Source organism: Vipera berus (assembly GCF_964194415.1).
Source record: "Vipera berus genome assembly, chromosome: Z".
Lineage (NCBI taxonomy): Eukaryota > Metazoa > Chordata > Lepidosauria > Squamata > Viperidae > Vipera > Vipera berus.
Window position 1 is genome coordinate 47,981,331 of NC_138205.1, and position 15,129 is coordinate 47,996,459.

Below are 15,129 nucleotides of genomic sequence, written 5' to 3' on the forward strand. Positions count from 1 at the left end.
ATTTTCTGCATCATATGAGAAGAGCACTTCTTCTTTCCCTATCCTTACCACAGAGGCATCAGATTTTCATTTTTTAATGTGTGCCAGTGTGTTCACAGAAAAAAGTGACAATAAAAGTTATCTCAGCTTATCTTATCTCACCATCTTACCTTACCTTACCTTAGTTTATCTTATCTTACATTGTTTGAGAACCACAATATTTCTTTGGGATTTACTGGGGGGGAAAAATTCCATCATTCAGGAATCCAGTCTGTTTTCCACAATGGAAAAATAAAACTTGGAACAATGCTCTTATTTTTTAAGTATCCTGGTTTCTTTGAATACTTTGGAAAGTTTTTTAAAAATAGAAAAGTGTAATATTTGCTTATTCCTAGGAATTCTGGGAAGTGAAGTCAGTCTTGAGGATGCCAAATAGAAAAGATTGGGTAGAGCACAGGTCGGCAACCCGCAGCTCTGGAGCCGCATGCAGCTCTTTCAGCCTTCTCCTGCAGCTCCCAGTCATCCTCCGCCATTTGCAGAGAGAGAGAGAGACAGAGAGAGGCATTTGCGCTTTCCCCCCCTCTGTGTTTGTGTTTGTGTGTGTGTGTGTGTGTGTGTGTGTGTAACAAAGAGAGTGGCCTCATGCTGTTGTCTGACAAGCTTATTGGGCGGGGCTCCTGCCTTTGCTGTGTCTCCGCAGAAAGCAGAAAGCAGCATCTCTCTCTCTCTCTCTCTCTCTCTCTGTCTCATACACACACACACACACACACAGTGGGTGCACCAGTTTTGCGGCTCCCAGTGTTTTCTTTTCTCTGGGAAACGGGTCCAAGTTGCTCTGAGTGTTTAAGGTTGCCGACCCCTGGATTAGAGTCTCTATCCTTTGTTATATCCAGATTGGACAGCAACCCATAACATGCAGTTTGTACTAGTCAGGACCTGCCTCGAAGAAATTCCTTTTAATGACAGATTTGGTGTATTGTTTTCAGTATTGGAAGGCTGTACTAACCTTATTTTTTCTACTTGCTGAAGTGACTGTTGCTTCACTCTTTCAGCAAGAATCTCACTACACAGAAGGTCATATGGTTTATCCAGCATGTGTTCTCCCATTACCCATACCCAGATATCACCATCTGCACCAAGCTTCCACTGAACAGATTTTCCATGGTCTGCAAGACAACAATAAAACTGCTTTAACATCAATGAAATTATCAGTAATCTACAGTGTGTTCAGTGTACCAGTTTCCTTTACCATCCACGTGCAGTTCCATCTGGTTGACTCTTTAATGGAATGGCAGAGTGGCCTTCAATATTTTACAAGCTCAAATGAATTTAAAAATTACATAAATTCCATACGGGATTCAAAGGCACCCATTTAGCCTTTCCATTTAAAAAAAAAATCAAAAGGAGAGCCAATATTTTTGTATTACTGCTCTAATAGATATGAGGGGAAAATTTCAGAGACTTTTGAGATTGCTGATAGATTTAGATTTAGATTTTAGATTTTATTAGATTTATATACTGCCCTTTCCCGAAGGACTCAGGGCGGTTTACAGGGCATTTTAAAATCACATCAATATAAAATACAAAGTTAAAAGAGAATTAAAAGATTAAATTATCCCTGAAAATAAAACCCCAGTTAAAATAGAATAAGCAAAGCGAAAGTATATGAACTAACAATTATCTGTAGTAGTTTCATCCAGACAGAAACTTTGTTTTAGTCATTGACCAATAAAAGTACAGGGCTCAATCTGGGTCAGTCATTGGAACCAGAAGTTTTGACTTCTGAGCTTTTAGACTCGAACTGGAACATGTATATTCACCTTCATTCATAATAAAAGTGCAAACAGTAAAATGAACAATACAAAACTATCCCATAACAATAATAATTATTAGCAATTAAATGTGGGCATATAATATAATAAATGTATCTTGATTTCATCCATATATCTACCGCTGCCAGTATTGATGTGGGCTAGTTGGTTCATTCATGCTCCAAATTGAACATTGGATATAAAATAATGGTAGGGGGAACCAGAGATCAAACCACTATGCTGCCTTTGCATATAAATGTATTCTAAATTCCAAAGATACCATATGGACCTCCATTTGCCTATTCATTATAATATTTGTTTCTAACTTAATTGTTTGAGACAGAAAGTTTTCATTCTAATGGTTGCATTCTTGGACTGATAACCTTGCGAATGTTCTATAAACCTTGTTTCTAAAGGATAGGACAAGGCCACATATTTTACTAAACATCCATTGACCTATTTCCTCCATTCTTAAACAATGATATCTCATAATTTTATTATATACATATATACATACATAAACACATACACATATATGCATATGTGTATGCTTATGTACTATATGTACATGTACACACACACACATACACACACACAAACACACAGATATACACACAAAGAGATTCTCTCTTTAAATAAGAAATTTTCAATCCTAATTGTCATTTTTATAGTCCAGGTCAGTAATTAACCTCTTGGTGTCCCACAGTCTCCCTTCAAATTAGTCCCTTAGGTAACAATTTGGCTTGGAAATGACTGTGCTTGTTTTATGAGGATCAAAGTGAGTTGTTTGGGGAAAACAAGATCAAACTGTGCAAAAAAAGAAGAAAAGAAGAACATAAGCCCATTGGAGTCAGCTACTGATTAATATGAACAATAGATTACTTAGCTGAGATGAAATATAACATGAACTGTTTTCACTTCTTGTCTTTATGGTGCAAAATAGTTGACAAATTTATTACCTCCATCTCCCTCCCCCCCACCATTTACCATAAAGGTACATACTTCATATTTCCTAATAAAATAATTACATCTGGATGCAGGAATGAGTGACAAGAGGAAAAATGGGTCTGAAGGCTGCATAACCAGCTGAGGAGGCCAACCAGATGAGCTTGATATATAGCTATAGCCTGTCTATAACTAAAAAAAGGAAGCTATGGTATGATTGCTTTTTGTTATCTCCACTGGAATTTTTGCTTCCCTTAAACAATGTTTGTGCCTGCCAAGGGCAGTAGGTTGGGCCTCTCTTTAAAGAATGTCAGTCATGGCAGTGTCAAGAAAATTAATCTAGTGCAGCTTGGAAGCAGATTAAATAGAGAACCAATCTGTCTAGAGCTGCTTCAGGCCAGAAATTTGTAATTATTATTATTATAATAGCAGAATACTGGACCAGATAAATTCTAGCATTCAATGAGAAGTGATCTGTTTGTAAAATCAAGGGCAATTTATATTAGTGGAAAAAACAAATAAGATTTATTCTGTTTTTAAAATTGTATTATAATTGTACTTCAGTACTTGACTGCTTCAAAACTCATCGAATTTGATACTCAACACATTTTGATATGAAAATTTGTCCCGGTCTTTGTCATTTGTTTGATACTTGATGAGATGCTGTATAGGAAGAAGGAGATGGCCATGGAGAATGGACAGGAAATCAGCTATGCCATGAAGATCACTGCAAAAGGAAGTTGGGGACAGCTGCAGAAGACAGACAGGAAGTTGGCCATGCTGGAAAGATTGCTGACATAGGGAAATGTATAGATAGGAAGTCTTTCCCAGCTGAAACAAAGGGTCACATGGTAAGTCACGTGGTTTGTTGGTACTCTTCATTTTTAGTACTCATCATGCCTTCCAGAACCAATTAATGAGTACTGAGGTACCACTGTATTATAAAACATAAATAGTACATTTTATTATTTGAGTACAATGGTATGTATACAATATTGATTTGAAATTACTAACACTCTAACATTTAGATGGCTTAAGTCTTTAGAGGTAAAGTTTATGTTAGTATTAAATTTTGCATCCAAAGATAAATGTGACTTTAATAAGCAACTACAAAATACAACAAATCATTTGATACTAAAGTCTCTACTGTTTGCAATAGTGCCAAATATCTGTAGGATGAGGGTGAAGCTTCTTTGTCTAAGCTTGTGGAAGAGCTTGGAGAACAAACCTTCACCCTTGTCTCTATTATTATTATTAGATTATTGTTTATACATATTAAAGATTTTAATATTTTAAGGTTTTTTGCAGATGGTAAAATATTCCTTCTATTTCAAGGTATTTCCAAATTTATTGTAGGGATGTATGACTTATCTGTCTTGGATATTACTGATTAAGTTGTATACCAATTTTAACATTTTCAACTATTTTTTTAATATATTTTTTAGATTTTATGAGTTTGGTCCATAATTCTCTCCATTATTGTATTTTTTTATACTGCTTCTTATTTGTTCTATCATCTTTAAGTAGGGATTTATATATGTGCCCTGACAGATAGTTTTCATTTTGTATAAGCACTTTGAATTCAATCTTTTTTCTTAATATCCTTCCATTGTTATTAAGATCAGATTTTATACTTCTAGCAATTTATAAATACATCAATCACAGTACATTCTGATCTTCACTGAATAATTATTGCTGTGCCTTCTATTCATGGAATCTGAGTGGGCCTTGTCTGCATATTTAATTACATGTTTCTTAATCTGTCTCCAACACTGAAAGCATTGAAGGAGAGGTTAATGGTGAAACTGTTGAGCTTATTATTTTCCTTATATAATTCCATGCTTTTATCAAGCTATATCTAATTAATACTATTTATTCTATCTTGCTTTATTCTATCAAGCTTTGTTGGACTTACAAATATTGACATAAATTATTCTTCCAAGAAATGGAAATCACACTGCACAAAAATATAATATTAAATATAATTTACTAATATCAGGATATTTCAGATGGGTACTGAGGTTGCATTCATAATTCCCTGGTTCCATGTGTAGTTAAAGAGACCCAAAAGTAATAGAAATTGATAATCTTGTTTAATGCCAGTTAACAGCATTCATATTGTAAAAAATAGGATAGGATAGGATAGGATAGGATAGGATAGGATAGGATAGGATAGGATAGGATAGGATAGGATAGGATAGGATAGGATCTGGAAGGGACCTTGGAGGTCTTCTAGTCCAGCCCCCTGCTCAAGCAGGAGGACCTATACCATCTCACACACAGTGACTGTCTAACCTCTTCTTAAAAATCTCCAGTGATGGAGCGTCCATAATGTCTGGAGGCAAGCTGTTCCACTTATTAATTGTCCTCACTGTCAGGAAGTTTCTCCTTAATTCCAGATTGCTTCTTTCTTTGATCAGTTTCCAACCATTGTTTTTTGTCCTTCCCTTTGGTACTTTGGTGAATAACATGCCCCCCTCTTCTTTGTGGCAGCCACTCAAATACTGGAATACTGCTATCATGTCTCCTCTATTTCTTGTTTTCTTTAGACTAGCCAAGCCCAAGTCCTGCAGCCGTTCTCCGTATGTTTTAGTCTCCAGCCTTTGATCATCTTAGTTGCTCTTCTCTGAATTTGTCCAAACTCTCAACATCTTTTTTGTGATATGGTGACCAAAATTGGCTGCAGTATTCCAGGTGTGGTCTTATTAGGGTTTTATAAAGTGGTATAAATACCTTGTGTGATCTTGATTCTATGCCTCTGTTTATACAACCCAGGATTGTATTAGCTTCTTTGGCTGCTGCTGCACACTGCTGGCTCATAGTTAAGTGATCATCCACTAGGACCTCAAGGGCCCTCTCACAGTTACAGTTTTTAAGCCAGATCTTGCCCAATCTGTACTTGTGCTTTTGATTTTTCCTGCCTACATGTAAAATTTTGCTTTTCTCCACATTGAAACTCATTTTGTTGGATAGGGCCCATTGTTCAAGTTTGTCAAGATCTATTTGGATCCTGAGTGTTGGCTACTCCTGCCAGTTTAGTGTCATCTGCAAATTTGATGAGTTCCCCTTCAATTCCCTCATGTAAGTCATTGATGAAGATACTGAAGAGTACTGGGCCTAAGACGGAACCTTGTAGTACCCCACTCCTTACTTCTCTCCATGTGGATGTAGTGCCATTGAGGACTACTCATTGAGTATAGTTTGCCGGCAGCTACAGATCCATCTGGTGATAATGTTGTCTATTCCACCTTTTTCTAACTTACCAAGGAATAGGTTGTGGTCTACCTATCAAATGCCTCACTGAAGTCTAAGTATATTATGTCCATAATATTTTGTTGGTCTATTAGTTTAGTCACTTTGTTGAAGAATGAAATAAGATTGGTTTGGCATGATCTGTTTTTAACAAACCCGTGCTGACTACTAGTTATAACTTTGTTTGCTTCTAGTTGTTCGCAAAACTGTTTTTTTATTAGCTTTTCTAGGATCTTCCCAAGTATTGATGTTAAACTAATTGGTCTGTAGTTTCCTGGGTCCGTTTTTTTTTCTTTTTCCTTTCTTGAAGATGGGAACTACACCAGCCCTTTTCCAATCCTCAGCTACTTCCCCGGTGTTCCTGAATTTTTGAAAGATGTGGTGCAATGGTTCTGAGATAACATATGCCAGCTCCTTCGGAACTCTGGGATATAATCTATCAGGCCCCAGTGATTTATATTTTTCAAGGTCAGATAGGTGTTCTCTTACCATTTTCTTGCTTATTTTAATTTTTGTTTCTAATTTGTCTTTTGCAGTGGTTTTTTTTTTTGCTATGTTGGGCTGGTTTCTTTTTGTGTGAAGACTGATGCAAAGTATGAGTTAAGCAGCTCTGCTTTCTCCCTGTTTCCAGTTATTTCCTTGCCATATTCTCTCTTTAGTGGACATTCAGTTTCCTTGACTTTTTTCTTGTTAATATGTTGGAAGAAACTTTTTTTTTATTATCCATGATTTCTGTTTCAAGTGTTTGTTCGTTCTGAGCCTTTGTTTTCCTGACTTCATCTTTGCATGTTCTGGCTGTCTGCTGATAATCAACCTTAGTTATGTGTCTCTCTTTCCATTTTTTATTACTTGTCCTTTTTGTCTTTCAGTTTGTCAGAGAGATCTTTATGCAGCCATGCTGGTTTCTTCCTGAACTTCTTGTTAGTTAAATTGAGCAACATTTATAAACATAACATCTAATTAAGCATTTAGGCAGCTGCTGGCTATGCAAAATACTATTATCCAAACCTTCAATTATCTTAGCTGTTATTTCAAAGCCATTTGCAAAACATCTTCATGAACCTGAATAGAGAGGAATCCCTCTATCATAACCAATGGGCATCTTAAGGAAGGAAGAGCTAAAAAGTCTATTTTATAGCACAAATTCCATGTTTTATGATACATAAAACTGGTCAAATACATTGATTTTGACCAACACGTTTCTTAAAAAGTCCCTTGTAAAAATGGGATTCCCTGGTGGCTGCCACCTCCCTGCCACGCGCTCTGTCCACCACTGCTGCTGGCCTCTTCAACCCAGTCGCAGGAGAGATAGTGGGAGGTGTGAAAATGGGAAACCCCCAGTCCCCGCTTTGCACTTTGCCCACCCTCTTGCTTGCCCGCTCATCCAGCTCTCCCTTCTGCCAACCATAGTGAGTGACGACTTGGTGGCTGTGAGTGGACAGAAGAAACTTGGTGGTAGCAAGCTGGCAGTAATGAGATGGCTGCGCTGAGTTATCCTGGACTCATTTTCCTTTCCTTATCCTCTTAATTCAGGTGGCCAACTATTATTTTGTTTAAATGCTTTATATGGAACTGGTATGTTTCATCATGGAGAAAAATCTATATGGTCACTAAGAGTTAACAACGACTTTATGGCACATAATCACTTAAAAAATACCAGCAGTATTATATCACCTTCTGTGTTTTGCATCTAATTTCAGTCTGCAGAAAAATCTCCAGATTTTCTGCAAAAAAATGAAACACAAGGGCAATTCTTTCTTCACCATGAGACTTTCACTCCTGAAATCTCTATAAGGCAATCTGAATGCAGTATCTATTCATCTTTACTTTTGAACAGTGAAAAATAGAAACAAAAACCACTGTAAAACCCAAAGATTCTGCAGTGACAAAATTCTCCTCCAACTCCAACTTCACTGACAAGGATAACATATTCCACACTTAAAAGAAGGGGACACAGCATTTACATTTGATTTTCTAGGCCAGGGACCCCAACCCCAAGGCTGCAACCTACTACCAGGCCTTGACCTGTTTGGAACGGGAACGCAGAATTAGTGGAAGTGGCAGAAGTATGGATTGCAAAAAAGACTGCCCCACCTTACTCGGAACTGCCTGTATTCTCAGACGTTACCTTAACAGCTCTTAAGTCCTTGGTTAGGACTTGAACTGTTATGTTTTTACCATCAAATCGAATTGAAGATTAAATCTTAAATAATAATAACAACAACAACCCAAGGAGCTTTACCCTGTTGTGATGGAGGCTTGTGTGCTCTGTAGAAGAGCGAGATTAAACTTGCTCCAAATCAATTTAACCATGGTGAAAATACGTCAAGTGAATTCTATACAGGATCAAGTTATCACCCAGATCAACAAAACTTGCATTGAATGCTATGGCTCCTGGGTGTTCAGCAAAATTATGCCACAGTGCTTAGCTCCCTCTGCTAGGCAACCAGGGCATGGAATTGACAGGCAACTGGAAGACGAACAAAAAAAAATGGAAAATTTTTGGACAAAGTAAGAAAATTAAAATTATGGAAGGTTATTATCAATCTGAGCCAACAAAACATGGATTTCAAAAGTGCATGTTCAAGATTTGGAAGGAGAATCACCTGGATATGGAAATCAATGAATAAAGACTTATGGATCAGAGGCATGTTATTTTGAAGCACAAGCTCTTCATTAATGCCGAATTACAACAGACTGCAAGCAGAGAAGCCCAAGATCAAGAATAACGAATAATGGAGCAACAAATAGTGGAGAAAAGGAAAGAAATCAGAAGAGCGGATGAGGAACAAGAAGCAAGAGCTGGATTAGATCTTGAAGAACCAAGATCTTGAGCCAAATTAACTGAGATTAAACTGAATCAAATTAGTAAGAGAAGTTTGGCTAAATTATTTAAAAATGTTAATGAAGCTGTCCAGACTATTCCAGTAGAAACATCAGCTCAAACAAGCCAACTAATGTATGCAGCAACTTATGTTACTACTGAAGAATTGGGCTTGAGAATTGGAAAGAATAAAGGAATTAAGAAAGGAAAACCAAAGTGGAAAATCCACCTGGAGATAAAAATAAAGAAAATTCAATTGGATTTAAGTAATTGTAAGAATTTGAGGCAAGGAACCTTGAAGAATAAAAAAAAATCAGATTTAGCCTGACAGCAAGATACGACCTGGGGAAAAAAAGGAAATTGCAGTTGTGGTTGAATAGCTGAAACAAAGAGTTGTGGCTATTGCAGAGAAAATAAAGCCATATGATAATCGAATAATGCAGTTTCAGCAAAATTCACAACTTTGAGCAAATCACCATCATTTCTTCCAACGCAGATCAAAACACAGGAAGTGGAAGCATTCACCAAACGTATCAATTTGGGGGACAGATACATCAAGTTCACTCTTGAAGATGTTAAGGAAAATAGTCTAGCCTTCCTGGACTGTGCTGTATACATTAAGGAAGACAGAAGCCTTAACACTGAAATTTACAGGAAACCACCACGCAAAGATCAATATTTACATTTTGACTTTCACCATCCACCAGACTGGCTCTGCGGCCCTCTACCACTACAACGTCCAGGTGCCCTTCGCGACCCTTGAACCCCACCAAAATGGTGGCCTCCCCCTTTACCTTGACCGGCGAATTCTGAAAATCGGTCAGAGTTAATTTTGTAGGCCGTAATTTAATCTGCTGCTTGCTCCGGCTGGTTATGAAGTTAAGGGTCTCGTCTGAAATGATTGAGACCGCTGATCCGGAGTCAAGCTCTATGCTGCAAGGGACGCCTTGCAAGCGGATTGTTAATCTAATTTTGGGTTTGAGCAGCCAGCAGCTACCCGTGTGGTTAATGGCCAGCCGGCTCTCAATATAGCCAATTCACGTTTTGGGCGGGGCCCCAGTACCTTCGAACGGCGGTTCCTCCAGTTGCAGCTCGTGGATCTCCTCTCGGGGGCGGCAGCTACGACAGACCGCGGCTATGTGGCCTGTTTTCCTGCAGGCCCGACACGTGGTGGACCGGAACTTGCAGAGGCTGCGCACGTGGTTCCCACCACACCCTGCGCACCTCTGAGGGTTGGTGGCATTGCTGGGAGGCCTTGGCTTGTCTGGGCATCTGGCTCGCTGGTCGGGGGTTGATTTCCGCTGGAGGAGGTCGATGCTCTGGTCGTCCTCCTCTGTGGCACTTTGCCAATGGATGTTGGTCGCCTGGTTGCCAGACCTGGTTTCCTGGCATGCTTGGATGGCCCCGCAGGCCGCTTTGTGGGCTAGGATGGCGTCCTTGGCTTCCTGGAGCGAAACCTCCTCTCTCTCGAATAGGTGCTCTTGCAGCCGCCTGTCTCGTAGGCCGCAGATCAGCCGGTCCCGTAGCCACTCCTCCAAATCGAGAACCTGCAGGCGACGGCGGCTTCTCGTAGGGTGGCGAGGAAGTCGGCACCGGTCTCGTTGGGGCGCTGGTCCCTTTTTTCGAACTGCGACCACGCGGCTACCTTGGAGCGTCGGGGCTTGAAGTGTGCATTGAGTCTGGCCACGAGGTCCCAGTACGCGATGGTGTTGATGGCTTCCTGGGGGAACAGGTTCGCGGCAATCTCCAACAGCGCTGGCCCCCCGAGGCAAAGCAGGGCTGCCGTCTTCGCACCGTCCTCGGATTTCTGGTTGAACCGCATGTACAGTTCAATGTGAGCCAGGTAGCGGGCCCAGGTCTTGGGATGGCAGGTGTCGAAATCACGTGGTTGTCCGGCTCTTGCCATGGCGGTGCGGCTTGCGGCCTAGGTCGAGGTGCGGTGTGTGGTCTCGGTTGCGGATGCAGTGACCGGCGTGGTGGTTGTGGGGGAGAAGGAAGGAAAAATGCCTTTCCCTTCAGCTCGCGGAGCGTTTCCACAGTGACTTCAGCCCTTGGTCGGCAGCAATCCCACCTTCGTCGCCACTATTGTGTAGTGGGTCCGACGCAAGGAAGAGACGCCAGCCGGTGTGTGAGTTCAGCTCTTTATTGAAGGGGGGTAGTGAACTGGGGAGTGAGGGCTACCTGGCCTCCTTAAATACCTAGCCAGGTAAGCGGACAGCCAATGGGCTTGGCCCTAGGTTTCCCGCCGAAACTGGGTTTCTCGCCGAAACCGTCCAGGCCAACGCCCCCTGGTGGCTGTTGCTATGCAGGTGCCTGCATACATAACAAGAAGCTTGTCCAGCCCAAGGATAAAATACCCAGACACAAACTGAGCAATATGGTATATGCAATACAATGCAGTGAACTATGTACAGAGCTGTACATTGGGGGAACAAAACAACAACTTCATAAAAGTATGGCACAACAAAGGAGAGCAAACCCATCAGGACAAGATTCAGCAGTCCATCTGCATTTAAAAGACAAAGGCCACTCTTTTGAAGACAGCAAAGTCCACATTTTGGACAGAGGACCTCTCGTTTGAAAGAGGGGTCAAAGAGGCCATCTATGTCAAAATTCAATAGCCTTCTCTCAACAGAGAGGGAGGGATATGACATCATCTATCTCCAGTCTACAACACAATCCTTTCAACTGTTCCAAAAAGGTTCCACACACATTTGCACTACTCAGGTGACTCTGAAGATACAGATAAGCCTCCAGGTAGCACTAACTGCTCTCTAAAGGAATGCAAATGACCAGTGTCTGCAAGGAGTATAAAACTTTCCATTCCCCACCATCCGGTCAGAGCTGAAGAAGCTTCTTGGATGAGAAGTGAAATGTCTTCAGAGGAAAACAAGAAAGTCCATTTGTCTTGTGAAAAAGTATATTTGGGATAACTGTAGTGATGAACTTGGTGAAGTTGAAATCAAATGAGGAATCTTCCAAGGTGACTCATTGTCACCTCTGTTATTTGTATTTTTGAATGGAAAGGAGTGGGGAATGCTGGACTAATAAGCAGGGGTGAAAAGGTGAAGAATTTTGGCTGATCCCAACTCTACCATAGGGATTGTGTGCCAAGTAATAGGCTGCTTACTTTTTTATTTTTTAATTGCCTGTTTTTTACTATACATAATGCAGTTTCAATCATACTGTCATGGTTGCCATCTTTACTTTTTTGACCATACTGTTATGTATTGGGCTTGCTTGTTAATACCACGTGGTAACGGCTGGTAGGTTGCGAGAGCAGGGAGCTAGCTAATGGCTCCCAGCATCTCAGACAACCCATCTCCAGCGCTGCTATTGGTGGCCCCTAGGCGGCAATAGGTTGCTTCAAACCTATTGGCTGCTGCCTAAGGGCCAAGGTATAAATTGCTGCAGCTGCAGCCCTGTTCTCTAGTTCAGATCCTGCAAGAAATAAACCATGCTCTTTGCTGAACTCACTTGCCTCGTCTTCATTCCTGCACAACAAACCCAGTACACAACACATACCTTGCAGCCATCCCATGGTATCCTTTGCCTATTGATTGTTGCTACAGTCAACAACCTGACTGTTGAGAAAAGTGCATGGTTGAAACAGATGTGACATAATGTCATATCACAATCAATGGGATTTTTAATTTGAGAAGAGTGACAGTTTGGTTGCCAGGAAGCTTCACCTCATTGCAAATACACCTTATGTTCACCTATTCCTTTCCACAAAAACCTTCACAGTATCTCATTTCCTTTTTCTGTAGCATAATGTTGAAGGTTTATTATTATTATTGCACCAGATGTAGCTCAAATGGAGAGCTCCCTGTTCTTTTTGCAAGTCCCTCTTGGCCAGATGAACTGGCTTACTGTGTTCTCAAGGTCCTGCGGTAAGAAGGAGTAAAGGTAATTGGCAGGTTTGCTTCAAGTAATAGGCTGCTTACTTTTTAAAAATTGCCTGTTTTTTAATATGCATCATGCAGCTTCAATCATACTGTCATGGTTGCCATCTTTACTTTTTTGACCATGCCTTGCAGCCATCCAATGGTATCCTTTGCCTATTGATTGTTACTATAATCAATAACCTGACTGCTGAGAAAAGTGCTTGGTTGGAACATATGTGACATAATGTCGTATCACAATGAATAGGATTTTTAATTTGAGAAGACTACTGGACAAAGTGCCACATGGATGGATGTTCCCTATGAAGAAGCTATGAAAACGTATTCCTGTCAAATTTGCTTAACTTCACTAGTCAATCTCATCTTTGGCTCACTTCATACTTAGAATTTAGGAAAAAGAGTCACTTATCGAACCAGCTGGTTATTCAGATTAAAGTTTTAATGATTTATGTAAAAGCACACATTATTTAAAGCTACAGAACATTGTTTTTTCATTCAATAACACCATTGAAACTTATTCTATGGCAAACTTTGTGTCCATGCTTAGAAAGTGAAATAAAATTCTGGACGAGAAATAAGAAAGAAAATGGTCACACTGACCTTTCCTCAGTACTGGCTTTGGGGCGGTAGCCACTGCTTCTCTTTCTTTCCACCTTCTCACCTGCTCCTGCCTCATCTTGAAGAACAAGATCTGCTTTTGCTCTTCGCTGAGTTCAGCCAGGAGCTCTGGGTCCACATACATGTCTGACAGGATCTGCTTCAGCATGGCTGGAGAAAGCTTCCCGGCATGAATCAGTGCTGTCCGTATGTGAGAGGGTCACGTCACTCGCCGCCACTTGTACAGACACGCATGAAGAGCCGAGGGAGAGGCACAAATCTACCCCCACCCTAGAAAAACAGCAGGAGTGCAGGCTGTCCACATGGCAATTATAGCCTTAATGCCTGCAGCCTTATTTTAGATCAGACTTCCTGCAATGATGGAAAAGAAAATCTAAATAACAGCCTGAGGGAAAACAGGAATTGCCTTTCACAGAAAGGTAGTCTCCAGGATTAAGGAGAATTTAATCAGAACAGAAACAAGGAGGGGAGAAGTCTGCCTTAATCTGATACCACGTCAAACCACTCCCTGCCCAAGTTGCAGGTGTGTCTACCCCCTCTCTGACTCAGCAACCAGAAAGTTAATGTACCAGTCACATGAGAAATGAACTCTGACCTTCAGTTTAAGGAAAGGGCTCTGGCAACCAGGAAAGGAGAGAATGCCTGTGAACAAAGTGACAGCAGCAAAGGGAAAAGAAATATAATGCCTTCCTTGTCTGTTTTCTTAGTATTTCCTGGCTGGTGAAATAACTGGTGCCAATTAAAAATTATGATCTTTAGTGTCAGTAAGCTTAGGGTATCCCTGAGATTTATATAAATCATAACATTTATGAAATTATAAAGTTTATAAAATTTATTAAAATTTATAAATTATAAATCAATCAGTTAATCTTATTATATTCTAAGGGTGGGGAGAGAAAGCTAAACAGTGAGGATTGAAAACATTCAATGGTTTCAATGTCTACCGTGGAAGAAAAGAGAAGAGAAAAGGGAAGAGAGGGAGGGAAATGGCTCTTTTAGTGCACTTCTAGAAGGTGCGGCAGGAGGCCTTCATGAAGAAAACCACTATACTCTGCTACCATAGTTTGTAGGTTCCACTTAGGGAAGCTAAAAGCCAGCCTAAGAACTATGACTCGAGGCCTTAAAAGAGGGAACAGAACTAGCAGTGGGTATAGTGGGGACCCCAAGGTTGATAGAAGAAACATAGCAAGTAAGGTCCTAAAGAGTTAAACAAACCAATAGCTTACGAGAGAGCAGCACGAAGATCAGATACAGGATGCTGGCTGTTTACTAAAGGTGGGAAATACGGTAAAACTCTGGTTAAAAAAAAGATTGGTATGTAGATTGCTGGTTGGAACATGGAATAAGAATTCTTATAGCTGTACCACTGTATTAAAGGCCAGGCTCCCAGTAACAGGGAACCAGAAAGCTGCCTGTTCAAAGTCTTTGTAGCCCAGATAAACCACTGAGAAACTTTCCCCAAAGACATAGCAGTGTCTGACTTGCAAAAGGAGGATTGTGTTCAATAAACACAGAGATAATTATATGTTATCTTTCATGAGAAATATTGTGGTTAAAGACAAAGAGGCTATTTTGATATTATTAAGAACATCAAACCCTGCATTCATCCTGGTTGGGCTGGGTCTGTTTCCCTGTCTAAAAGTAATACTTTCCATAGCTACCTGAATCCAGAGCTTTGGCAAGAACATCACATGGACCTGCTTTAGGATAATCTTGGGAAAAAGAAGTCCACTTTTGTTAAGGAGCTGCGGCGAAGATGCATCTGGTAAGCATAGGCTAGCTTTTTTTACTTGTG

General features: G+C 40.4%; 1 protein-coding gene across 3 annotated transcripts in view; it reads right to left on the reverse strand.

The window, feature by feature from the left end:
- SH2D4A (SH2 domain containing 4A) overlaps positions 1–13,746 on the reverse strand; it is a 35,112-nt gene extending 21,366 nt beyond the window's left edge. For 2 of the 3 annotated variants that reach the window (XM_081342988.1, XM_081342986.1), the window contains exons 1-2: positions 13,317–13,746; positions 986–1,145 (exon numbers count right to left, since the gene is read on the reverse strand). In XM_081342988.1, coding sequence (XP_081199114.1) covers positions 986–1,145; positions 13,317–13,482 — 326 coding nt within the window. In that variant the 5' untranslated portion in view covers positions 13,483–13,746. The remainder of the gene's footprint in view (positions 1–985; positions 1,146–13,316) is intronic. The other variant, XM_081342987.1, reaches the window with a different exon arrangement.
- Between the last annotated feature and the right edge of the window lie 1,383 nt (positions 13,747–15,129).